This window comes from Odontesthes bonariensis, chromosome 3, assembly GCF_027942865.1.
Source record: "Odontesthes bonariensis isolate fOdoBon6 chromosome 3, fOdoBon6.hap1, whole genome shotgun sequence".
NCBI lineage: Eukaryota > Metazoa > Chordata > Actinopteri > Atheriniformes > Atherinopsidae > Odontesthes > Odontesthes bonariensis.
The window spans coordinates 27,905,062-27,932,594 of NC_134508.1; the positions used below are offsets into that span (position 1 = coordinate 27,905,062).

The 27,533-nt window shown below is 39.6% G+C and overlaps 2 protein-coding genes across 2 annotated transcripts in view; both read right to left on the reverse strand.

Moving 5' to 3' along the window:
- The window catches only part of atp2b2 (ATPase plasma membrane Ca2+ transporting 2), a 168,013-nt gene extending 148,389 nt beyond the window's left edge, over nucleotides 1-19,624 (reverse strand). The window contains exon 1 of the mRNA XM_075461386.1: nucleotides 19,467-19,624. The gene's annotated coding sequence lies outside the window, so the exon portion shown is untranslated. The remainder of the gene's footprint in view (nucleotides 1-19,466) is intronic.
- A 6,105-nt stretch (nucleotides 19,625-25,729) lies between these two features.
- Nucleotides 25,730-27,533, reverse strand: part of iars1 (isoleucyl-tRNA synthetase 1) — a 57,286-nt gene continuing 55,482 nt past the window's right edge. Inside the window, exon 34 of the mRNA XM_075461398.1 lies at nucleotides 25,730-26,775. Coding sequence (XP_075317513.1) covers nucleotides 26,693-26,775 — 83 coding nt within the window. The 3' untranslated portion in view covers nucleotides 25,730-26,692. The remainder of the gene's footprint in view (nucleotides 26,776-27,533) is intronic.

Sequence of the window (27,533 nt, forward strand, 5' to 3'; positions counted from 1 at the left end):
GACGGATCAGTAGGGGGCATGGCTCACTTAACCAACAAACGGGCTCGTGACAAACGGGGCGGGAGTTAGGTTTCGTTTCACTCAGTGTGTGTCTGTGAGTTCGTGACTGAACACCATGCTAGAGAATGACTGTAGCCTAGTAGGCAACTAAAGAGGGATATATATATATTCCGGTTTCATCATTTCTCTCACGACTAAGGTGCAAGAGCGCTGTAACTGCCATTTGTTGACATAATGAAATGCCGTCTGGCTCGACTTGGGCGGATCTTTTTTTTTTTTTAAGGCGGATCAAATGCATGCCACCATCCGGTCTGCCCGGGTGACGTATTTATCCGGGTTGAAAACCGGATAACCCGGATTTTGTTACAGCTCTAGTGCTTGCTAGTCAGACAGAGAGGTGATGAACCTCGGCTCGTCAGATAAACAGTGGATGTAGCCGCAGGTGATAAGATGAAAAGAACGATTGACAACTTTTTGGTTAAGTTAAGGCCTGATACGTCCGAAAATAACCACAACCAATGCTCTGACACGGAGCCATAAACCTCCCACGTTATGTCAAGCCCAGGTCCGGAGCTAGCATCCAGAGCTAGCATCAGATAATGAGCCACATACGATCGACTCCGAGCCAGAACCAACTGAAATTAAAAGGGGTAAAGTGTATACATTTCTAAGAGAGTGGCTTGACCAGTTTCCCTGGCTAAGATGCAGTAAAGCCGATAATATAATGCACTGCATTTACTGTAAAGTGTGGCAATAGTGCATTTGTGACTGGTTCTAATACATTTCGAATTGAAATGCTGAAAAAGCACAACGCATCTATGAAAACACATTACCTGCTCAGTGTCCTCTCCCCCCGCTGCCTTTCAGCGGCAGGCAGCAGCAAACAGAGATGATAATCAAGTTTAACGTTGCCGACCATATTGCAAAAGTTCCCTTCACTGAGTTCAAGTCCGAAATAATTCTTCAGAAGAAAATTGGCTTGAACATAAACCCGTCTGTACAGCAATGATGTCGCGTGCGCACAATTTATAGGAGTCATCACAGATACATTGAAAAAAAAAAGACGTCTGTGCTAACTCCGAACAGTGAGTATATGGCATTCCTGATCGTTCAGGAATGCGTCAGTGTGTACGGCCGTATCTTGAGGAGAGGAAGACCGGTGAATATACTGATATATATATTTAACCCAACTACAGGAGTTGGCCATCCGAGGGGCATGTGACTGCAATGGAGGATAGTCCATAAGACATTGAGCCATGAGATATTCAGTTTGAAGCCCTTAAAACACTTGCAATTTAGATTTTCTTTTTATTTAATTTATCTTGAGATGTTTTAAGTTTAAATTTCAGGCCAGTGAAGCACTTTAAGCACCAACACTTTTTCAGTAAGTTAAGTTCAGTAAGTTTGTAGAATTGTGCTTCAAATAAAGAACTTTATTTTGACCAGATTGCTAGTTAATAGACATATATGGACAGCGATTTTAAAATAAATAAATAAATAAAGTGAACCTGTAAAACTGCGGCGTTAAATGCAATGCGTTTGAAAATTTGGGTGCACCTAAGAAAAAAAGTTAGGCGCACCAGTGCAACCAGTACAAAAAGTTAGTCTGGAGCCCTGTTGTGGCGAGGTGCCGTGGCTCAACGCACGATTCATACATTCTGAGTAATAGCATTGTTGGGAACAGACTACAGGGTGGCACTGTGCGTGATGGTTGGCTTCTTGGTGAGTAACTTTATTCGTGTATTTGTCCTAATATTATTCCCCGTGACGTGCATTATGTGCGCCCCCAATTTTTATCCCGTCTTCACCGCATCATAGTCGGTAGTAAAAGTTAGTTTCTTGCTGTTTTTTGCTGGTTAAACTTCAGCTTAAGATCTTTCTAACAAGCCCCTGATCTTCTCTGTGGGCAAATGTTAATAACCCCGTGCGTAAAGTGTGAAATGTCTTAATCAGCCTCACCTTTTCCCTGGCGCACTTCTTCACGTTTCTGTATGAACACGTTGTTGTGAATTACACAAAAACATCAGTATTTACCTTGGGGGTAATCAGTCACCCACATGTGCTCCCACCACCCCACAGAGAGCAGTGTCACCCATAGTTGCGCTTTGTTAAAACAGAGTCAGTTACCCCCTACCCACCTGTTTTGGCTACACTGCGGCGGTGGGCAGCCAGTCTCCTCTTCACATCCACCTTAATGTCGGACCACTTCATCTTCACCTCTGCTTGTGTGCACTTCTCAGACCCCACAGCTTTAACAGCCTCGCATAGGCTCTCCCACCCACTCCTCTTGCGTTTGCTGCTTATGCCGGAGGACAACGTGCCAAAGAACACATTTTTGCGGGCCTCCACTTCAGAAAGTAGCACCGACATCTCGCTTTCCGTTAAGTTCTTCTTTTTTCCCAACTTATTCATTCTTTTTCCTTTATTTTCTGATCCTACAGAGAGGGTGCAGGGCTCATTTAAATATGATTTGCGTATTCAAGCAGGGGCGTGGACAGGGAGGAGTCTTGTGCTCTGACATGTGTGCTCAATTCCACGTTGATTGGGATGTACAAACGAAATGTGCTTGGATTGATGCGTGCGCAGATTCATACATCCGACGTTGGAGGGCATTTGGGTTCGAGCATACGGCATGTTTCAGTAGGAAATCCACGCAAATCTTTGTACATGAGGCCCCTGCTCTATACCCTCGGCAGCATCCTGGAGGGTGCATGGGAGTTCGCCCAACCGGTCTACATGTGTTTTGTGGACTTGGAGAAGGCGTTCGACCGTGTCCATCTGGGATTCTTGTGGGGGGTGTTCCGGGAGTATGGAGTGCCGGACCCCTTGATATGGGCTGTTCGGTCTCTGTATGACCGGTGTCAGAGTTTGGTCCGTATTGCTGGCCGTAAGTCGGACATGTTTCCTGTGAGGGTTGGACTCTGTCAGGGCTGCCCTCTGTCACCGATTCTGTTCAGAATATTTATGGACAGAATTTCTAGGCGCAGCCAGGACGTTGAGGGGGTCTGTTTTGGCAACCTCAGAATCGGGTCTCTGCTCTTTGCAGATGATGTCGTTCTGTTGGCATCGTCGGGCCGTGAACTTCAACTCTCACTGGAGCGGTTCGCAGCCGAGTGTGAAGCGGCTGGGATGAGAATCAGCACCTCCAAATCTGAGACCATGGTCCTCGGCCGGAAAAGGGTGGAATGCCCTCTCCGGGTCGGGAATGAGATCCTTCCTCAATTGGAGGAGTTCAAGTACCTCGGGGTCTTGTTCACGAGTGAGGGACGAATGGAACAGGAGATTGACAGGCGGATCGGTGCGGCGTCTGCAGTGATGCGGGCTCTGCACCGGCCCGTCGTGGTGAAGAAGGAGCTGAGCCAGAAGGCGAAGCTCTCGATTTACCGGTCAATCTATGTTCCTACCCTCACCTATGGTCACAAGCTGTGGATAGTGACCGAAAGAACGAGATCGCGAATACAAGCGGCCGAACTGAGTTTCCTCCGCAGGGTGTCTGGGCTCTCCCTTAGAGATAGGGTGAGAAGCTCGGTCATCCGGGAGGGGCTCAGAGTAGAACCGCTGCTTCTCCGCATGGAGAGGAGTCAGATGAGGTGGCTCGGGCATCTGGTTAGGATGCCTCCTGGACGCCTCCCTGGTGAGGTGTTCCGGGCCCGTCCCACTGAGAGGAGACCCCGGGAAAGACCCAGGACACGTTGGAGAGACTATGTTTCTCGGCTGGCCTGGGAAAGCCTCGGGATTCCCCCAGAAGAGCTGGAGGAAGTAGCCGGGGACAGGGACGTCTGGGTTTCTCTGCTCAAGCTGCTGCCCCCGCAACCCGATCCCCAGAGAAGCGGAAGATGATGGATGGATGGATGGAAAACTCAGGCAATGCACAAGCTTATTTCTTACATGGGATTGTAACTCTGAATTTGATAAGACAAAGCATTAAAAGCTGTGTTTCTATTCAATGGTCAAGAAAATTTGAAGTGAACTTTTGAGAAGTGGCTTCATAGAAAATGTGCATCTTGCAGAATTCTATATACTGGTGTGGAGCAAACAAACAAGACTGAGTGTCTTCAGCAGGTAGGCAGCAATGCACATGGCAGTAATAGAGGGCAGTACACACAAACTGGAAACAGAATTTCCACGTGGGAAAAAGAACAAAAAGAAAAACTATCACAACCAAGCCTAAAAACATTATCATTACAATTTTTCCAATCCAACATTTTCTCCTGTGCAACTACTGGCTAGCTATTAATGTTAGAACCACAAACAAATAGACGGAGAACACAGACAAGGGGAAAATGTTCACCACGGCAGGCTATAAGCTCAGATTGATTTCTAAACCTTTCACCCTGAAGGAATCTCATTTCATGGCTTTAGTACTATTTAAAAAGTCACTCAGAAAGAACTAGTTTATCTACAGGGCTTAATGTAACTTGGGATATGACACAATATAAAGATAAAAGTGCTAGATAGGTTTGCTAATGGAACCTGCATCACCCTACATTAAAAAAGACACATAGAAGTAGTATATGAAAAAGAATTCTAGTTTATCGTGTATATACTGCAAGATAAGCAGCTACAACAAAAAAAAAAACACAAGGGCAACCTCAATGCCACAATAATTCTACAGGACAGTTGTATTTTAATGGGAACACCAATGTGCACCCATATCTTCACCCTCCAAATACTTTATTTATTCAGTCTGACCCCTTATAAGGTTACACTGTAATACTGAAACTCAAGGCTATTTAAACTTCCTTTTACTGAATGACCTTGAATATGATAATCTCATGACCTGCAGCATAACTCAGAACAAAAAATTCTTAATATGTGTTTATGTCTGGCGTGCATTAGTCAATCCCACGTAAAGTCTCATATGGCAGGTATAAATGACCCAATAGCCACCTTCCACTTACAGCATAAGCAGGTGCCTGCAAAACATGAATATTAACTGGGCATGACCTTTATCTAAAATATATGTCACGACAAACAGTAAATCTTCCAACCAAACTAAAGTAAAAATTATGCAGGAACTTATAACTTTCATACTGGCATGGTAAACCAATTAGATGCCATGTGTAATTCACTGAGAAAAAAATGCAACAAGAAACTACATCGTTTCTCTCCTTATCAATTTAATTACTCAATTTTAAACCGTGTGCTGGAGTTCCAAAATGATCAGAAGATGTTCTTTAGGTAGCATGTTAGATCGTTCCTGACTTTCTGTGGAGATTCTCCTCCAAAACCCCAAGAAAAATCACCGGAAAATCAGTGGGTCAGACATATATAAATGTGTCAGCCAATGTTCCGGAGCATTTGCAGCCATTGTGTGAGTGAGCTGGTCTCTATGCTGGTGAGTAGGGCCGGCACGGTATATGTATTCATACCGAACCATCACGGTACGGGGGTCACGGTTCGGTACGCGCATTTCCACGCAGAATACACACGGTACGGAAGTTTTCTGAACGCGGAACTGTTATTTTGCAAGAGTTTCCTTCAGGACCCATTTAAACACTGCCACATGCAAGCTGAGATTGGTCCGTAGAGATATACGCTTTCGGACAGAGTAGTTATAAGAACGCAGTTATCAGAACTGTCCTACTCGAATTTCGTTCTGATAACTGTCCTTCCCCAGCGGAGCTGTTTCAGTCTGCATTCGCACATGAGTCGGGACTGATGCGCCGCGCGCAGCCGTCCGCATCAGTGACGTGTTAGCCGTTAGCCGTTTAGCGCTACATTAAAAAAACAAAACGGAACAAAACAAAACCCGAGAGAAGAAAAAACACCACAAAGAAGCTAATATGGAGAGCGGGGAGGCCACAGTGTTCATGGTCTGCATGATGGTGATATTAATCATGGACAATCACATCAGGCGTCTAATATCGAGGCTGGAAGAGCTCACAGAGAGTCAACTCAGGATCAAGCGCAGGCGATACTTCTTCGTTTCATGAAGGAAGAAAGGAGAGCAGCGCGCCGCAGACAAAGGAGACAACGTGTAAGTTTAACTTATTAAACACGCGCCGGTTCTGTCTGTGTGGTATGAGGAAACATTTCAGCCGTGATAGCATGACATGGGGCGTAGCTACCGACCACCACACACCTCCGTCAGATGCGTATGTGTTCTATAGAACCATGAAAAGACCCGACCAATTACGTCTCCCAAATGTATTACAACAACCCCTGGATAGAATACATGCAGAGCAAAAAAAATTACCGAAGCAATTGGAATTTACATCGCATCTGCTATGCGCCCATATTCCACTGTAGAAGAGGCAGGATTCAGATATCTATTACATGTGCTCGAACCTCGCTACACGCCTCCTTCGGCACTGTACCGAAAATGTACCGAACCGTAGGGTCCGTACCGAACCGTGAGTTTTTTGTACCGTTCCACCCCTACTGGTGAGAGTCGGTCTTTTCTGCTGACCTGTAAGCTGCTTTCCACTCTCTCCCCTTTGTTGGGGATACATATAGATACATATAGCACTGATATAAACACAATAAGGAGCTTCATCTGCTATTCTCAATAAGTTATGAGGAAAATACTGCAATTTCCACGGTGTCATTTCTCCATCACGTGTTGCGTCTGGCTCACTCAAGACACTGTTCCCTGTAGCCCTTCCCTCATTTCCAGCCAGGAGCGTGCATCACCAGCAGAAAGACTCCCATTGTGATGTCTTTGTGTGAACAACAACTGTAGGAAAAGGCCAAATTAAATTAGCCGCACTTTCTCCGGAATATCTATGATGGTTCAAGAGGGAAAATTGCTTCAGACTTTTCTTGTGTGCTACATACACAGCTCATTCACTTTATAGGCTCAACACTGATACAGGGTTTTTCAGTGGGATAGGAGAGAGGAGCAGCAGTCGAAATGAATATGAATAAATACACATGGTAAAAGCTGATCATATTTTCTCCTCAGCCAAGTTGACAGTTAAAAGTGATGCAATTTCTCTTTCCTAAAAAACAGGCATAGAAATAATTTTCACTGCAGGTTATACGATTAATCTGTTTTGCCAAATAATCTACACAGATGCAATATTTTCAAGTTACCAGAAATGGTGGATTTTGTGGCCAATGGCCGCACAGCCTCTGCCATTGCTGCCAGAAACAAACACGCATTGCATTTTTGCTTGGAGGCACCATACATGAAGTCAAGGCAATGCCATTCCGTGGAAGGTGTTCCCACCTGCATTTATCAACAGTTCCACTTGCACTACACTAAACTGCATGTTTTGCAACTCGGCAAAAATGTCCCAGACAGCAGCTTCAGTTTAGAGACTCGTAAGGAAAACCAAAAGCATGACTAGCTGGCATGTTGACACATTCAAACGCTAACAATATTATTTCTCAACCTACAATTACTAGCCGGCTATTTATATCACACAGAGTGTATGACTAAACAGATGCTCAACCTAAAACAAAGCCTTCTGAACGTGCCTGCATTCAGGTCGTGATAGAGCAGTCTCTGTATTTTTCACTGTTACATACTCCTCATCATGTCTGTGTTCAGTTCCCATTTGTCCCGTTTTTCAACTTCTTTTCGGTTACTATGTTATGAACCCCTGACCCACTGCAATAATTTCATAGATTTCTCCCATTTTTCTTCATCTGTTGCCAAGCAACCAGAGCAAGATTTCCTTACATAATTCCTTATTCCATTTTCCAATGTTGTATTTTTTCTTCGTTATATTTTTTCTTAGTATTTTCCTTTCACCAACTAAATCTGACCCGTTTAAGTTTAATTCTGAGTTTTGTACCTGAAATCATTAATATCTCAATCATAGTTAAGTAAAACTTTTTAAATTTACAATGACGAGGCGGTTGGTTATTGCAGCTGACTGAATTTCCTCACGTATTTCCAAAGCGTCCAACAGTGACCCTTTGTGGGGAAAAAGTTGAAAGGTTATATTTTACAACTAACTATTATATTTTTTAACACTACCAAACAGTGGCAGACAAGTTAATTTTTTTTTTTTTTTTTGAAAATCACCATCTTCAACATCTGCTTGTTGCCAAATGATTGGCAGACTAGTTTAAAGAAATGTGAAATGAACATCATTATGAGAAACATTCAGTTTACCATTTGCAGGTAATCTTTTTCAATCTAAACTGAAAAAAGTGACTTTTTGGTGAAGTAAACTATTAGAGTAACTGTCACAATTTCTACCTTTTATTTGTAAGATTCAGTAAGAACTAGAGTTTCTTAAGTAAAATTAAACATTTTATTAACGTAATACATGGGAAGATTAAGTTTTCCTTAGGTTTCCCCATACAATTTAAATGTTTAATAGTTGTATGTACATAAACCCAGAAATACTACATAAACTTTACACTGAAAGGGTATCGTTTTGAAAAGCATGCACGACGCATGCGCACAGTACAACAGGATTGGCGCTCATCCGTACGTTAGATGCAGGATCACAGAGCGAGGTGGAGCACGAACGACAGTCATTTCACTGGTAAGTTATTACTGTTCTGTTTTAAATTTGTGATAATACACAAGTCTGCATGTAGTTTAACGAAAGATATGTCACTGTTCATAAGTTAGTTTAAAGTTAGCATAACGCCACATTGGTCCGTGCTGGCCTGTAGTGTCAGTGTGTATAATTTTACTCAGCATTCATGTTTTTGTAGTTAAATATAAGAATCGATTGTTCATTACAAGTTCTACTAGCAAATAAATCTGTCATGTGTTAATTGTTTTATTTAGCTAGACAAAACAAAATGTTCATTTACGTTTGTTCATGATACAGTTTATTTCTTATTAAGTCTTCTTAAAATATTTTTCTATCAACAAGAAGCAAATCAGAAGAGAGCATTATTCTCATCATTCAGGCAAGTTGATGTAATATTGTTTTGTTATTTTCCCTTAGTCATCCATTATAACAGAATATTAAAATTATGGCTGAATATTTTAGACCATTGTTTTAATACCACAAATTGTGTCTCTTCATTTTTAGGGTGCCCTTTGGAGGAGCCGGTGGGCTTTGTGGACAGTTGGAGTTGAGGTCTAGGGAGAGGAGGTTGAGGAGAAAATCATCAGGGAGAAAGAGTAGGCCTCTTGTGATATGAGATGGTCGTGCAAAAGATGCAATTTTAGGTCATCAAAACGTTTACCCTGCTTGTACTCAGATTGTCCTTGTTTATTCAAAAGTTGGGGGGGGCACTTCATGCACCTTTTTCTAGAAATCATACACAGACTCAACAGTCAGGGCAGATAGTTTCATTTTCGTGTCTTGTATGTAATTCATGTAGTTTTAACACAGAGAAGCAATATTTTGAAACTGACACACACATACATACATATATATATACATACATACATACATACATACATATATATATATAGATATACACACATACATACATACATACATATATATACACACATATATATATATATACACATATATATATATATATATATACATACATATATATATATATATATATATACATACATATACATATATACATACATACATATATACACATATATACATACATACATACATATATATACACACATATACATACATATATATATATATATATATACATATATATATATATATATATATATATATATATACATATACATATACATATATATATATATTAGTGGTGGGCATAGATTAAAAAAAAATAATCTAGATTAATCTCACTGAAACCTTGAAATTAATCTAGATTAAAATGGCTCATTCAGAATATGCGTGCTACCCAAGTAATGACTAAAAATCAGTCTTTGAGATAGGGTTTCTTAATACAGGGGGTGCATTAAACCAGGGGCTCATTTTCTGTTTCCAAAACCCATCACTGATTGCTTGAGAAAGCTGTTCTACTTTGATATTTGGTGAAGAAAAAAAAAACATGCTCAATAAAATGTACTTGTGTTAAACGGGTTATTCAGTTAAACATGGAAATTAGTACGGTAAGCATACAAGGTTTACATCAGTAGCTTTTTGTTAATCAGTCCAAGCGCTACTTTTCCTTCTTATACCAGTCACTAACCCAGCTTATTCACATGCATGGCTCCAGCAGTTTCTCTAGCTTCACCAACTTCTCATATTCAGCACTTGTTGGTGCTGCTGTTGAGATAGCGTTGTGTGCAGTACGTCTCTGTTGCGCCTCACGCACTTGATCATCTCGAGGGTGGAATTCCACCGTGTTGGAACATCTTGCACGAGTGGCTCCTGAACTTGCCCAAGGGAGGTTTGCTGGACTTTCAGCTCGTCTGCGGTGGCCGGACTGTGTTTGAAATGTCCCACCATTTTACGACACTTGAACTATCCCCGACCTCCATAAACTGCCTAGCACAGGCTTCTGCAAAGTGGCGTTCTTCTGTTTTCATAACGGCAGACAAAGTACATCGGCCTACACCCGAGCTAAAATATCAAGGTAAAAGTCATCACAGTTTGCTTACCTATTTTGACCCAGTTCCCAACCCAACTTTGAGAATAGATTAACAGCGATATTTTTTATATCGCCCGATAAGACTCAAATTATCGCAGCACGTTAACGCCGATAACGGCCCACCACTAAGATATATATATATATAAAATATAATATAACTTAAAACTTAGATGTAATTCAGTAAATGCTACTTAATATCTTCACAACTATGTTTTATGGTAAGTAAAAGTTACATGATCCTGGCAAGTGAGGGTTACTTAATATTGCAGCCTTAAATTTTACTTAAATCATTTGAGTGCAAATACTTACAAAGGGTTTTTTAAGTAAATCTTATGAGTTGTTTTTTTCAGTGTATTACTTCTGTTACACCATAAACCATCCATTTACATATCAATACAAGGCTAAAGTTACACCAAATAGTTCACAAAACAGAGGATTTCATGCCGAGTCAAGCAAAGAAAATACTCCATCCATCTTCAATACCCGCTTAATCCATCGGTCAGATAGCCGTGCAGCTCCAAAGAAAATACTAAAACAAGAAATTAGCAATTTCCTTCAAGGACAACACATAGAAGCATTTTCTGATACGAAAACCCTGTCAGCAGGAAACCATCAATGGGTAGTGGCTTCAAAAGATGTAACACATCCACTTTGAATTATGTTAAGGACTAAAACAACATGGTTAGTTTAAAATAACAATATCTCAATACTAAAGACAATAGACTTGCTTGAGACTGAATTCCTTACTGACTGGTATATAGTCCAAAACATTTAACCTGAGTTCTGAATTATGCCTTTGCAGAAACAGCTTGGTATGGAACTGTGGTATATCAATTCCAAATGTTTTTCTATCCATCTAAACAGGTATGAATCAGGTGGAAACTGACTAATCATCTGCCATGTCTAATAAAGGTATACTTCTTCATGAAGATGTATAAAAAGAAACAAACAGGCACAACCTACACTTAAACTACTTAGCTACGTGGTATACAGAATTTTCCATTTATACTGGTATTTATTCACTTCCACCTCCTCTGTTCCCTGTAAAGTCATCACTTTCTCCTCACGTGTGGTATCGCCCTGACCCCACCTTTCCTTCTGTATTAGTTTGCCACAAACCGAGCTGCACTTTTTTGTGGATGTGTGCAGAAACATGCTTTTCCTCTGACAACCCTCTCAGCCCAACAAAGCTGGTGCTCTCTCCAAACACTTTGTTATTAATTACCACCAGCATCAGAAAACAGACTTTATCAAAAATTTACTTTAAACGCATTTGTAAAATCCCTGACAGCTAGTGTTATTTCAACATGCACTTGTACTGGACAGTGTAGTGGTAAGATTGCTTGGGTTCAAATCCTGACCCACCAACAGGAAAGGTACTACCTCCAGCAGGGGTTATGCTACCTGCCTGCCTGGGATATCAGTGTAAGTGGCTTTGGATAAAAGCATCTGCCAAATGCAAAAACATAAACATCTTTATTCTTCACATCTGTTATTTGCACAGCCCTGAAGGACCAGAGATTTGCTCATCTGTATTTAATATCTTTAATTACATCTCAAACAATGCTCTTGCTTTTTTTTATGATAACTACAACGCACCCCTTTTGCCACACTTTTGCCATTAAAGCCCAAATTGACTGTTCACATTTAGATGTTTAGTTCAGTTTGAGTCAACATGATGGACAGAGAGAGTTTGTTAATGAGCTGTTTAGAGGAAATTAAAGTCATGGTCTCAAGAGGTGCGCGTTTAGTCCTGGGCCTCCGATCTGCACCCAGAGACCTTCACAGGTTTACAAGACAGAATATACCATCATAAACACTTTGTAATCCTGTTTATACAACTGCTGACCAACGACAAGTTTCCCACCACTTCAACTGATGCAGCTTGGAATTTTTCAAATAAATTATTTTGCAAGTCACTGATTAATCGTGTTAAATATTCAAACAGGAGAATATTGACCTGAATAATCATGATTATGTTTTTAGCTATAACCCAATATAAATAAAAAGGCAGTTGAAATGGAAATGATGGTAATTATTTATTGGTAAAATCAATCATATATTTTTTTAACTGAACAGAAAAGAACGGTTTAATCAAAAGAAGTCATACAACGTTAGCAGAAGTTAGCAATGATCAATCAACTAACTGAAAAGAAAAATAAATAGACTAATAAATGAAAAAAATATTTGTTAGCTGCAGCCCGACACAGTTGTTGTCCTTGAGTTACTTGGTTTGTGATTTTATAAGATGATGCTGCTGTTATGAAATAAGAATTTCATTAGAGAAGAGCAACAGTGACAATACTCGAAAATAGATACTAATACTAGAAACTGAAAGTGGACAAGTAGTTGAATTTGGCTGCTTTTCAGTCTCAATTTCGGACGTGTTTTTTCTTTATGATCAAAGAACCGGGAAAATATATTAATCCGAGCAGCTTTATTTGAAATCCAGCTGTATCATTACATATTTCTGCCTTACTGTTTTCACAAAAAAATAAATAAATAAAAAAATCGAAATTTGGGTACGTGTAGAACACCTGAGCCCATTGGAGTCCTGTTAAGCTTATACATTAATGAGTGACTCCACCCTCGAATACATTTTCTGGAAGTGTTGTTCCAGCTTTTAGAGTTTTGATTTTGAATATCTACTTTTTTTTGCCGAATATCATGCAAACATCCTCTCTGTCAATAACCACAGAGTGACCACCTGTAGATGGCTCCCCTATCCAGTGTGTGAATGTGCAGTATGCAGTTTGGTTAGCTATTGTTAAGGCTCGTCTTTGATTCCACATTAATCACCTTGTTGTTTAATAGGCTTAGCCACTGCATTGTTAGACTATAGTTTAGTACAACTGCAAAACAAAACTGCAGCTGAATGTCCACAGTTTCTTTATTAAAAGCAGGGGTTTGGCTGGTGCTGAGGGGAAAAGATAAGAAAACAGAAGACTGATTCAGTGGAGGATTAAGAACAAGCAAGTACTGATAAAGTTAATAAGCCAGCAGCAAGAGAGTGGCTGCAATGAGATCAACAGGTATTACCAGGTCCTTGGAACTAAGGAAAGAAAATGGCAGAATGTTCAGGTATATCTGCATAGAAGCTCATATGGCCGGAAAAAAAAATTATTAAAATGTTACGGAACGATAAATAGTGACTGAATTTTGATGGAAAAGTAGCTGCATTATACTATTCAAACACAGCATTTCCTCTGTTGTTCCAAACAGACATGGGTCTTAAAAATGTCTGGAGCCTAGAAAGCTTGATTATAAACATATATTGTTTAGGTGTATTTACAGAAACCACTGATGCTGAGGCTTTTCTTGATGGGACAATTTGAGCTTAAGTTACATTCGAAATACTAGACCAAATATAACATAGAACACATTTGGTTTATCTGTTTCTACTGGTCATTGGAGGAACTTGGAAATGCTTATCATAGGAATTTTATGAATCTGGCAAGACTTGCAGCATTATTATTGAAGAATAATAAGGATTTTACAATATATTTTACATTTATATGAGATAAATGGGGTAATTATAATATAAAATATAATTTCAGTACCAAATAATTGTCATGGTATAACAGTCTCAGTACCACTCGTCTCAGTTTAGTTCAACCATGCATGTCTCTGAATTTTTCTTCTGTGATACAAGCATCTCAATACTAATTACCGGCATACGCTTTCCAATGCGTACTGACCTTCAAAGTTTTCTTCAGCACAATTATCCTAGCAAGAAAAATGTCATCCCACACATTAGTAATTACTTGAACAAAATAAACAAAAATCAGTATTCCCACTTTTCAGAATACAACCAGTGGTAAAGATTTGTCTTTCAACTGGTCACAATAATTAGTTTCAATCCATTTCTTCCTCAGCATTAATTACTTAGTTTAAAACACTGTTTCAAACAAACAACAAAGAAAAATGGTGCTTGCAGATGCTCTAGGTTGAGTTATTAAATTAGTTGCTGTCACTACATATTTAGGAGTAAACCTCCCGTGTCAGAAACATGACATCCACTCTGACCATTCATCTTTGAAAGACTCCCACTCTTTTCTAATGCCTAACTGACACTTGCCGTAAATTCTGGGGAATGTAACAAAGAAAAGCAAGTCAGCAGGAAGGAACTTAGGTGACCACTCAGGAGGTGCCTGCTGTTTCTCATACACTGCAGGAATGTTAAGCCTATGAGGTAAGGCTATGAAAGAAAACAAATTAACATGCCAAAATAAATATACATACATAAAACAAAAACTTAGAATAGAGCATATAAAACAGAATGATATTTGTAACAAAGTTCCATCTAATCAAATACAAGGCATGTAAGTTATCTGCAAATTTGTTACTTACGTTGTTGTAATACATAATTCCTCAAAAATGAAATGCTGTAAGTTCCTTTAGTCCCACTCAAGGCTTTGTTGAGCAAAAGGTTTAACCCGAATGCAACAAATACAAACACCCCACTGTCAGCCCATGAATGAGCAGTTTATCCTGAGTTCATATTATTTAACCGCAAGTGCTGAAGGTCCACTTTTGCCAAGACTCACAAATCCGTCAAGTTGACCCAGCGTGGCTAATAACAGCATAGCATTCAACTTATGAAATACGGTAAACAGCAGAATTGGGTAATAAAGAAGCTGGCTGCTTGTTTAAGATTATAATGGGATAGTTACAGTTATCACAATTAAACCCATTCAGATCAAAGACTTAGTTTTAAAAAAGGCTCCTAAAATCTGAGAGTTTTCAGCTTGAAACTGTTTACCAAAAAACACCTTTTATCTTTGCCACTGAAGAAACTAGGCACATCAAATACAGTTATGCCTCTGTTGTTAATTACTGACAATGCCATTAAGTTTATGAAGATGTTTAAAAACAAAGACATTTTTCATGTGTTAATGAAATGATAATGCTACTCACACAGCATATGAGGCTAAATTGGAAAAGACGTGGATATGTTGCATCAGGCCTGAATGAGTCAAATATGTTACTTTTTCTAATATAACAGCAATCAAACAGCAAAAAGTTGTGTCATCAAAATGGAGAAACAAACATATAACTCTTGTTCAATTTAGGCATTTTCATTTAGAAAATGTTTGCTGAAAAATGGCCTTATCTTCCTATGAATAATGAAGCTCATAGTATGTATGAGAATCCCAGTCAGACTGTTGACTAAACAATAATGAATGGACAAAATTAGCATTAAGATTTACAAACAAAGAGAAGAAGAATATCCCATGGACATCCCCATTACAAATTAAATTGGCTATTTAGTGCTAGTTTTTTCTTTCGATCTTTAAAATAAAACAAAATACAATAAAATAAAATAAATAAAAAAAATTATACCCGCTTAATCCAATTCAGACTCGTGGGAGAACGGGAGACTATCATAGCCCTGCGAATGGCAGGGTGCACCTTGGACAGGTCACCAGTCCATTGTAGGGCCAACACGGAGACAAACACCCACACAGGCTCACTCTCACTCAAATTTAGAGTCACCAATTTAGAGTCAATATTAGTCATTAATTAACCTAGCATGCATGTGTAAGATGGTGGGAGGATGTTGAAATATTAAAACATGCAAAATCTACAATGAATCTCAGCTGGACGCCCCGGGCGAGATTCAAACCGAGAACCTTCTTGCTTTGAGGAGACAGTGCTAACCGCCACACCAATGTGCAGTACAAAGTATGAATTAATATCAAATTAAATTACTTTTTACACACTGCTTGTCCAAAAAAAAAAAAAAAAAAAAAAAAAAAAAAAAAAAAAAAAAAAAAAAGGTCAAGCCTCCCATTGTAAATGTATGGTAGTATATGTTTCAACTGGCAACAAGTTTAACCCATAAGTAGGATTCACACAGACACAATGCTCGATGGTGGGTGGGCCTCGTGCTTGGAATTGTAGTGACAATCAGTCAAGAGATCAGACTCATGATTGGCTCGTGCCTCTGCTACCACTTGAAAAAGTTTAACGGTTCTCAACATCCCACTGAAAGCTTTGCTAGCAAAGCGAAGCAACAGACACAGAAATCAATTTAGTAACGTGAATTCAAAGTGGATGACAACCAAAACTGCTGACGCCTGAAACACATACATGTGAATCCATCTGAACTGGTGCTGTGAGATTTATCTCATTCCTTAAACAACTATGTTGGAAGACTCCTACTATGGTTGTAGAAAATCTGTATTACTCCGTTACAGATGGGTCAAATTATTGGTCAGCACGAAGCAAACAAAACAACGAGGACATTTCTGAAACTACTAAAATTGGGTTCAGAACTGTTTTAACACATTATTGAAACCTGGACGGAAAGTGCTAAACCATAATCTTCAAGGAGGAAGTGTGGTAAGAAGAAAATCTTTAATGGTTATGATTGTACATCACTTTTGGTTAAATTAAAATCCTAAAGAACTAATAGTAGTTCTCACAACAATGTTTAACATTGAAGCTAAGAGTATTTCTGCTTGTACGATATAGAAAGGTCTCAATGTATAGCGGCTAAATATCAGCGTAGGCTTAAGAAAACCACCTATTAGTGTGCCCTGTTGAAAAAGTAAGGCTTCCGATTGCTAGGGAGCATAAACATTGTAGTCTAGAACTACGAAAAAAATTTCACATGGTCTGATTAGTCCAGATTTTTCCCGTTCCCCGTTAGCTGCATCGGGGTAAGCAGAGGGGTAGATGTGTGGCACCCATCAAGCTTAGTGTCTATGTCTGTACAAACCTATGGAGGCAGTGTGAGGGTCTGTGATTGCTTGAGATGGTTAGGTCTATTTTCAGCAACAATATATGCCAAAAAAAATTAGGTGAGTTGACATCCTAGAATGACCAGATTTTCCATCAATATATTTCTTCTTTTTCTGATGGCACAGTCCAAGATGACAATGCCAGCATTATTTGGGCTCAAATTGTGAAAGAGTAGCTCGGGAAGCACGAGGCATCAGTTTCACTCTTGGGTTGGCGACCAGTATCTAGACCTTAACCTAACTGAGAATCTTTAAGATGTGCTGGGGAAGAAAAATAATGCAACCCGAGATGGAGATTAATGATTTGACATTGCTTAAGAAACAATGACATGGCAAACGTGTGCCATAATAAAAGTTACCAGTGGTCCTACATGTTTCTTTGTTTTGTTTTTATTGGCAAGACAGTGTAAAACTGAAGTAGATTAATAAACTGCTGGCTGTGGTCATACATTATTAATTGACAACACAACAAAAACAACAATACACTTTATCACTGACTTTACTGTGAGTACCATGCATTCAGTCAGGCAAACTGAGCAAACTGAGTGAGGAGGAGGGAGGTGAAAGCAGAGAAAGAATAAATAAGGAATAATTACAGACTGATTTTTCATCCATCTGTCCAGAGATTCTGTGAGGACCATAATGCCTACCACAGTGTTACTGATGATTGCAGTGAGATTTGGTCATGGTTAAATTTACTGTACCGCTGTGCCATGGGATAAGAATGACAGAGGGAGCACTGAATCTGCAACAGTAATTATCAGTTCAAATTTGCTCATTAGAATACACAACTTCATTAACTAGTGAACTATTTTATGTGAGGCTTTTTGTGTGTTTATCTCTTCAAAGATCTACCTCAATGCTGAGAGGAATGTCTAATAATGACAGTTTCTGCTGATGTGACCAAAGTCCCTGAACTCGCTGAATTACTCAATCATCACCTAATCACTACAAAAGCACTGGAAGACATTCATAGTTGTGGCCAGTGTTCTTTGTGCAACGTCCATGTTTCAATAATCTCCTCCTGCTCCAGAGATTTCACCCTCACACACTTAACACACACGAAGAGTTAGGCTCTTGCTAGACTCCAACTCAAAAACTTAAATATTTATGCATAGTTTACTAAAAGTCATAGAAGCAGTTGCAAGCGAGCTATTGTTTATGAGGACGATTGAAAGGGAGTGCAGTCTGCCTTTCAATCATATAAAACTGATATAGGTCACCTGTACTTGGAAGGAAATTACACTTTTTTATATAGCAATAGACTCATGCTGGGTATTATGGGATTTTACTACTGAAACATTGCTGATTTCAGAAAACGTAGCAACACATATTACATTAAAATACTTGAGTAAGTCGGAGAGATTCTAGAGGGAGCCCTGAAATATTTGACTGAATCTTGGGTCAGTTCTGTATAATTAAACAATTATTAGTACTTGAAACAACCGTTAAAAAAAAAAAAAAACTCAGACTGCTTTGTATTCTACCGCTACAGAGTGACGCAGGTCTGTCCCAGACAGCCTCTGTAGACTATTTTTTACTATCATTATTCAAACCATACACAGGAAAAATAACTGTGTGGCGTAACAGACATAGATTTTGATGTTGTGAGCTGGAAATGATCTCATTCACAAGCAAAATATGAACACAATCATTTATGAAACTACTAATGGTCCAAATCTTTGAGCAAATCATTCCTGGATGTGTGATTGTTGTCTGGCTATTAAGGAAAAGATGAACGTGTTGGCTCACACATTGAAAAAAAAAAAAAAAAAAACTGGTGTGACAGACAGAAATTTAAGATTTTTCTCATCCTGGTGGTTTGCCGAGTATTTATCTGCACTTAATTCTGCTTTTCCATAAGTCTCAATTATGGAAAAGCAGAATTAAGTGCAGATAAATAGTTGGATGTTTAGATGTGCGACTCCAGATGTGTGTCTCCAGATGTGTGCCGTATTTCACCGGTTAACCAGTTTTGAAACAGGAAAATGTAGCACATATCCACAAAAAAAGAAAAAATAATAATAATAATTGGCTGCATCCGTCTATGCTGTTCCGCTGCATACCTGCGGTAGAATGCACGTCTCTGTGGCAACCAAAGCAGACAGAGAGGGTAGCAACAGTGTGTCATTCCGGCCGATGCATCTCAATACGGATGCCAGGACATCCCCCATCATCCTCATCAGCAACCACACCAAGGACAAACTAAAAGGGGAACGCGTAAACTAGCGAGTAAAGGACTAACTCCCCCCTCCACCCCTCAAAAAAAACAACATATGGGGGGGGGGGGGTATTTTCAAAATCGGAAGCGTGTCTTACCTGTGTCTGCTGTTGCGGGAGGAATAAGATGAGGAGGAGGAGCAGGTGAGAGTTGACAACGACAGATATGCCGCGCTAATAAAACGAGGAGATAACGGAAATCGAGCCGAGGCGGTGATCCGGCGCTCCTTCGTTTTGTCACGACGCGCGTTGCGAATGAGTCCGTCTACTTGACGATTCCAGTTACTTTTGGCGCACAGCTGCTCTGTGGTCAGGTTAATGAGGACCCCAACATCACCTGAATCGAGTTTGATCATTTACAGTACAGCGTGGGAGCTTTTGGATATTTTTAAGTCTGTGATTAAAACAAAAAAAGACTCGTAATGTATCAAATTTAACCGTAAACACTGACAGAGAGAAACTGATTGCACCTGACTATGCGCAAGGACACATATACATTAACATAAAATAAAATAAACTTCACCAAATACGTTTCAACATAACGTCTTGTCATTTCAAAAAGTGGAAAAGTTACCAACTGTTCAATATCAAGCTAAAGATGAGTATTTCCCCACTTAATTTTTCCTGAAGTTCAGCCTGTCAAGTCACATACTTTCAAGTGACAGCTGCAACAACGTGTTTCTTTATCAGCAGGCTACCCTTTTTAAAACCATTTATAGCCAGTTTGAGTTTTCATACCCTATATTTTCTTTAAACATTCGTCAAACTTTAACATGAACACATTTAATCATCTGTCAAACTTTAACATGAACACTTACCTAAGTTTCAAAGAGATAGCCTACAAATGTTCCTTGGAAATTCTTCTAGGTTTTGTGGAATGGACGAAATTCCAACATCATGTATAACATCTCTTCAAAGTCTCCACTGTTTCGTTAAATTATAAAAGATGGCTGCCAGAAGACGCCAATGTTCGTAAAGATTAGGCCCAGATTTGATGAACCAAAGGGCTGTGATTGGCTGTTACCTTACAAGGTGAGAGGTGAACCGCTTTCCTGTGATTGGCTGTCACATTTCTGGCAGGAATCGTGAAGTCAAACAAAGAAAATCAGAATCAGAATCAGAATCAGAATAACTTTATTAATCCCTTGCGGGAAATTCTTTTGTTGCAGTGCTCTTATTTACAGGAAAATAAAGATTAATAAGAATAAGATAGGGAAAAAAATAAAATAAAAATAAAATAAGAATAAAAATAAAAATATCGATATGTACAAAAATAGAATAAACAATAAACAGTATTTACAATGCTACTCAGTAGCTAATTATTATTGTTATGACCGGGTTATTGCACATGGTGAAGTGATGTCAGAGACTGGAATTATACAGTTTGATGGCCACAGGCAGGAATGACTTCCTGTGGCGCTCTGTGGTGCAGCGTGGTGCAATCAGTCTCTGGCTGAAGGTGCTTCTGTGGCTGACCAACACATTATGAAGAGGATGTGCAGGATTGTCCAGCATGGATTTGATCCTGGACAGCATCCTTCCGTCTGACACTGCTGTCAGAGAGTCCAGCTCCTCTCCGACAACGTGGCTGGCTTTGCGGATGAGTTTGTTCAGTCTGTTGGCGTCCTTCACCTTCAGTCTGCTGCCTCAGCATGCAACAGCGTAGAGGATGGCACTGGCCACCACAGACTCATAGAACATCCGCAGCATTGTCCGACAGATGTTGAAGGACCTAAGCCGCCTCAGAAAATAGAGACGGCTCTGGCCCTTCCTGTAAAGGGCGTTTGTGTTTTTTGTCCAGTCCAGTTTATGGTCCAAGTGCACCCCTAAGTATTTGTAGTCCTCCACCATGTCCACGTTGACCCCACAGATGGAGACAGGGGTCACTGGGGCCTTACTCCTTCTCAAGTCCACCACCAGTTCCTTGGTCTTTGCCACGTTGAGCTGCAGATGGTTCTGCTCACACCAAGTGGCAAAGTTGTCCACCACACCCCTGTACTCCGTCTCATCACCATTACTGATGCATCCAACTACTGCAGAGTCGTCAGAAAACTTCTGAAGGTGGCAGGTCTCTGTGCAGTAGCTGAAGTCTGTGGTGTACAGGGTGAAGAGGAAGGGAGAGAGGACGGTCCCCTGCGGGGCCCCGGAACTTACACTAGAATATACAGTGTGCACTTGCTACTATGAGTTCCAAAGATACTTTTTTTTTTTTTTTTTTACCTTTAAACGTTTTAAAAGCACTTTTATTTGGAAAAAAATAAAATCAAACCACCCACATAACAAACAAACAAACAAACAAACAAACAAACAAAAAACAGCATTGGGTAACTGTGTGTGTTCTAAAACGGTGTTGGTATAATTAAAGGACATATGGAGGACTTTGCTCTTGGAATGCGAAAAGAACTCTTGCTCAAAATCTCCATCTTTGAATTTCCTGTCCATTATTGTCCATAAGCTTTAAAAACATCAGGAAGTTGGTTATGGAATCTAAATCTGTTTTAGTTCATATTGTACTCTAGGAAAAGAAAAAAAACATACTTTTACCAAAGTTGTTTTTAATGAGCTGGGTATTTACAAAAACAAGTACTGATCCAATCAGACCATGCTACTGTAGGTGTCTTTCAACAGGCATTTTCAAATATTGCATTAGGTTCTTATGGGTTAAGACAACTTAAAAAAAACAAAAAAAAAAAACTGTCAATTTGTAAGTAACTTATCCCGATATATTGTGAGATAAACTTGAATGTAACTGCATTCTTGCTAAAAGCAACAATGCTTGTAGTTTGTTTGGTGATTTGTGTACTCCCCTCATTTGGCCTGGTAACGCAAACAACACCTGCTTTCAAAAGAACCACAACTTTGATTTGCTTACTTGCTGAGGCTATATCCGCAGCTGTCTTTCTGAAATGGGCAACATGCAGGGCACTGAAAACTGATTTACTGGCAAAGATTTAGATTTTCCATTACAGAGCACACATGTTGCCAGGACTGACTGGGTGGACACAGCCCATATTGGCACATATGTTTTAGAAAACACCTGTTTTTATTCTGCACCACAGCTCCACCTTTGTCCTTCGCTGTCATTGCAGAACAATATAAAGAGTTTTGTCGTCCATCAGGGGCATGTTCACGTCACTTGGGGTTGCATACTGTATTTCAGTAATGCATATCAGCAGATGGGTCACCAACCTGCTCTATTTTTTTTGGCCGAGGCGTGCGGAGGCACAAAGGGAGCAGCTGGAACAGATGGGAGTGACGTGGATTAGAGGAGGATGAGACAGAGCTGTCAACTCAATATTTAACTACTGAAGCTGCATGCTGCCCCACCCAGTGGGGAGGAAAATAAAGTCACCACACAACAAAAACAACAGTGATAAAGACGCTGAAGGCACAAGATGGTAGTAGTGTTCTGACAGAGGTGAATAGAAGTGTCAACGACTGTATCATACAACTCACATCTTCAAACTTTGTTCCAACAGGCAGCAGACGTGTTCTTCTGAGTAGCTGCCTTAAACTCCACAAATGGAAGAAAAAAAAAACTGATGCGTGCAAAGCTAGAGAAGGATATAAGAAGAGGGTGCCATCAGTTGGCTTTCTGGGAGATCAAGAAAACCTCCTGACAAAACTATTCACAGGATTGCTTACTAAGAAAATGAACATCTGGTTGACTACAGGAAAGTTTAGCAGATATTGTGCACCGTTCTACTGAAAACAAGCCTAATGCATTCTGAAAAGTAATCCTGGGCACTGATAAAGTTGAAGTACAACTTCCTGAACGAATGAGCGATGTGTGTTTGGAGAATAAAAAGGTGCAGAATGTAATAAAAAAGAACATCTCTCCAACTGTCAAGTACAGTGGGTGGATACATCATGCTCAGGGCATTTCACAGTTCAGGGAAAAATAGATCCAGTTAAATACTGAACATGAAGACAACATCAAACGAATCGATTAAAGGGAAGATAAATAAAGGGCATCCTTCAAAAGGGTACTGATCCTAAATAACACTAAAAATCCACACTACTCTGCTTCAGGAGTTGAAAGCTGGTTTTTGGATGGACCTCATTCAGTCAGCTGACCTCAATATCATCAACAATCTGTAGATAGGCATAAATAATGCACTGCATACCACATGGCCGATAAAATAGAGGGGGTTATGGGAGTAAAGGATGAAAATGCCCCGAGCACAATATCAGAAAACAAGAAGTGTTTAAAGGGTGAGATACTTGCCAAAAGATGTGTTATTCATGACTGGTCATGCAGGGTCATTGTCCGTGTTTATATTTTAAAAACAATATGAACGTTACCAGTTAAAGCACTGACAAATCACACAGATAAGCTGGTAATTACTTGACACTGCGCTAATAGTCGATTGGGAAAAGAAGCAGCTTAGTTTAGTAGCGGTCCTGCAGTTAACAAGTGATTAAGAGAATTAGATGTTTCATGTGCTCATTAATCACAACCCCCCAAAACACACATATAAATACACAGGACTTTTCAATATATTGGCAAAATTCCAGTGAGAAACTAATCTTGCAGATTTCACATCATAGCCAGGAATGGAAGAAAAATTTAACCATCCCTTGGAGAGCCAAGTCAAACTGATAATATGTTTGAGCTTCAACAGTCACAGCAGACCTTAGGGCCAGCCACTTTATTAGAAAATTATGATTAACACTTGATCTCTGCTGGCCTTTATACTGTAGCACATTTATAAGATGAAAACCATTTTTAGGTAACATTAAATCATGTAAATAGTGTATCTCACCATATTTAACTAGTGAACGGGATATAAAAACTGGGACTGAGGCATCCTTACATTGGTAAACAGAGACAGCAGACTGACCCAGTGGAAGACGAATACATCTGTCCATAACAGTTGGGTCAGTTCAGATACTAGTTCACTTAGCTTACAGCCAAATATAGAAGAAGCTTCATGTCAGTTAGCTGACAGTAACTAGGGCAATTAAATGTTACGTGGGAAAGCTGAACGAACACATGGCCACGGTACACCTCTGCACCCCCACTGACCTTACAGATGCAGTGTGTGAGTCTTTGAGTGGTGCATGGGCTTCAGTCTCATAATTATCCTGGCCAAACCTGGAATGGTGTGGATAAACACTATGCCCATTGAGACCAGCATGCAAGACTCACAGCGGTTTCTGCTGGAGCTGCTAGATCACTGTTGAGGCCGACCTTAACAGTTAGTTAGAAATTAAAAAAAGGATGACAAATAATGAATAGATGTTTCTAATGTCGAGTAAATTCTCTGTGTGGTTATGCTAAACACATATTTAAGCTTGACATTTATCTCGCAGAGTTTGAAGAAAGAATTGATACAATTTCAAAAAGTAGCAAATGGCTGGGCCAAGTTATCTTAGCAGAGCACAATCACGGACCAAATCTGGCTCGAAATCTCTTCTAAATGGTGCTCCAAAGCTGATTGGCCATCCATCCATTTTCTATTTCCACTCAATCCAATCCAGGGCTGGAGCAAATCCCAGTTGCAATCGGACCAAAGGCGAGATACACCCGCAACTTGTCACCGATCCATCACAGTGCCAACACAGAGACAAAATTAGATTAACACTCACGCATGCTTACACTCATTCCTAGGATCAATTCAGAACCACCAATTAACCAAACACGCACGTTTTTTAAACAGCAGGAGGAAGGCCAGAGTACCTGGAGAGAACCCACACATGCATAGGGAGAGGCCCAGCTGAGATTCAAAGAAAGGAGCTTCATGCTGTGAGGCGACGGTGCTAACCACAAAAACACCAGGCAGCCCCCAAAGATAATAATGTAATGCGATTTGTTTGAAAACAAATGTTGATGGCAAATAAAATAAAATATGTGTGTGTGTTACCTCTTGACTACATATTATATTTTACATTAACAAGAGAACATCTCTTCATCAGCTACAAACAAGACAGAACGAGCTTTAAACGTACTGGTTTTGTCAAAAGGTCTCGTCTCTTTTAGACTGAACCGCGCCACCTTGTTTTGTGCGTTTCCAGCATATGAACAGAGGTTAACTAATAGGCCGCTGTAGCTTCCTTACTAATGAATACATGAGAGAAGAATTAGTTTTCACATTCAAATCAAGTCAAGAAAGCCAAGTGTTTTCCCAGAATGTCTAACTTAATATCCCTTTGTTCTGCTCTGGGCATTTATAATCCAATTTGCTGAATTTGTTCTCTGACCTTGCTGCTAAACAAAACCACAGTCGGTCAAAAACAACCTTAATAATGAAGCAAAGCACATTTTCTGCAGAATCCCACAGACATTGTGTCCCCCCTCAGCCAGGTCTGAGTGAACTGAAAGAAAGAACGATTGAGTGAAAAAAGGAAGAAAACACAGATTCTTATTCACTTTTGATTTATTCCGCTTGTCACTTAAAACAGCACATTATCTATTTGTTGTTCTTTTTTGACAGAACCCTTTTGTCTCCCTTAGGTACAGCAGCCCAAAAATCCATTTCACCTTTTAAATGCCTTCTCCATTGTCTAAAATTCCCCAGCGCAATGAACACAATAGGTTTATCTGTTAAATTTTCAATGGTGTAGAAGCACAATGGCCCAAACTCTCTGCAATTATGTGTCAAAACATAATTACTTTGGACTGAGCACACTGAAAATAAGCCATGGAGGGAAGTAATCTGCATCATTATCATAATAAAGAGAATCATCCATTGGTAACAGTGACAGTTAATTGACTTAGACGGTTTCCTGGAACCTTATTCTCAAGAAGTTACTGGGAAAAAAAAAATTTAAATGTGGAATATATGGACCATTGAAATTTCTTTCCAAGCAGTTTCATGTTCATTTGTTCTTACTTCAGACAATTTTTCCAGTTTTCACGGGCAGCAACTTCACGTCGTTATCCAAACGTCTCTCCAACGAGATTACTCACTGGTTATGTAGGACCAATCATTCGGTTCTTCCAGTGGATTGTTTTTTTTTAAGTGAAACATATAAACTGTTGCCCCAACAGATTCAGTCACTTTCAAAAGTCACAGTTACTTCCAAAACTATGTGCATGTGAAAGATGTCCAAAGAGAGACCAAATTAATTAAAGCAGATCTCGGTTAAATTTAATCATAGGAAATCTCCTAACATCTTGGAACATGGACATTTTGTATCTTATGTAATCTTGAGAGAGACACTTGTGAACTTGACAGACAAACCAGCATTGCATCAGGATTTCCATTTGCCACTTCATGCTTTCATAAATTCGCCGTGCATCAGTGGGGCTTTTGGGTAGTAGAAAACTTTGCTGAGGGGCCACACCTAAAATAAATGTTCCTAAGACGGCGTCTGTGGATTTATGCTTCAGCGGTGGTTGGAAGGACTCTCACAAACAGCGTTTTGGTGTCGAGGGATTTTACTGACGAATCGGAGGGCAGCTCTGAAAAACACACATACACAAAGATTAACAGTCTGTTGGTCTACATTTGAGACCAACATTCAATCTGAGTGATCACTTATAAAATCCCAGAACATGAAAAATAAAAAAATAAAAAAATTGGCTCCAGGGGACGTTAGTTTACACTTAACTGCGTGTTTGCAAAGAGCTGATAAAGAGTCAGAAGGGTAAGTTCAGTCCAGTAGGGTGAGAACACCCGTCACCAATCAGAAGTGTAGAGTGAACCCAACAGAACTTCAAAAATCCTGAACCCAAGAGAAATATGTTGTGTAGCATGACCAGGGCAATGTTGACTAAACTTGGCTTTGATCTATAAACTTACTGCCAAGACTCAGAGAAATAACATTTTAAATGTATCCAATGTTGCCGGATGGAACTGTAATGTCTACTGGTCAACAAATGAAAAAGTGCTATAGTATCTGGAGCTAAACATTACTGAGGCCATTTGTTTTCTTTGCAAGGTGAAAATGCTTATAAATGTGTTCACAATTACATATCCAGACTAAAACGCATGCAGCAGTGAAACAGTGCACGCTGGTTAAGTAGAGGTGGAAGCCCCTGGTCTATTCATTCTGTAATAAGCACTTTAACACTTATTCAACTAACTCGAAGCAAAACTTTTTTTGTGATGTAGTTCTTTACTTTTACAGTAGTATGTAGTAGTTAGTAGTACGATGACACTTGTCTTATTTTATCTAATTTGATTTTGTTGTATTTTATTGCTTTCACTGTTCTTTTAT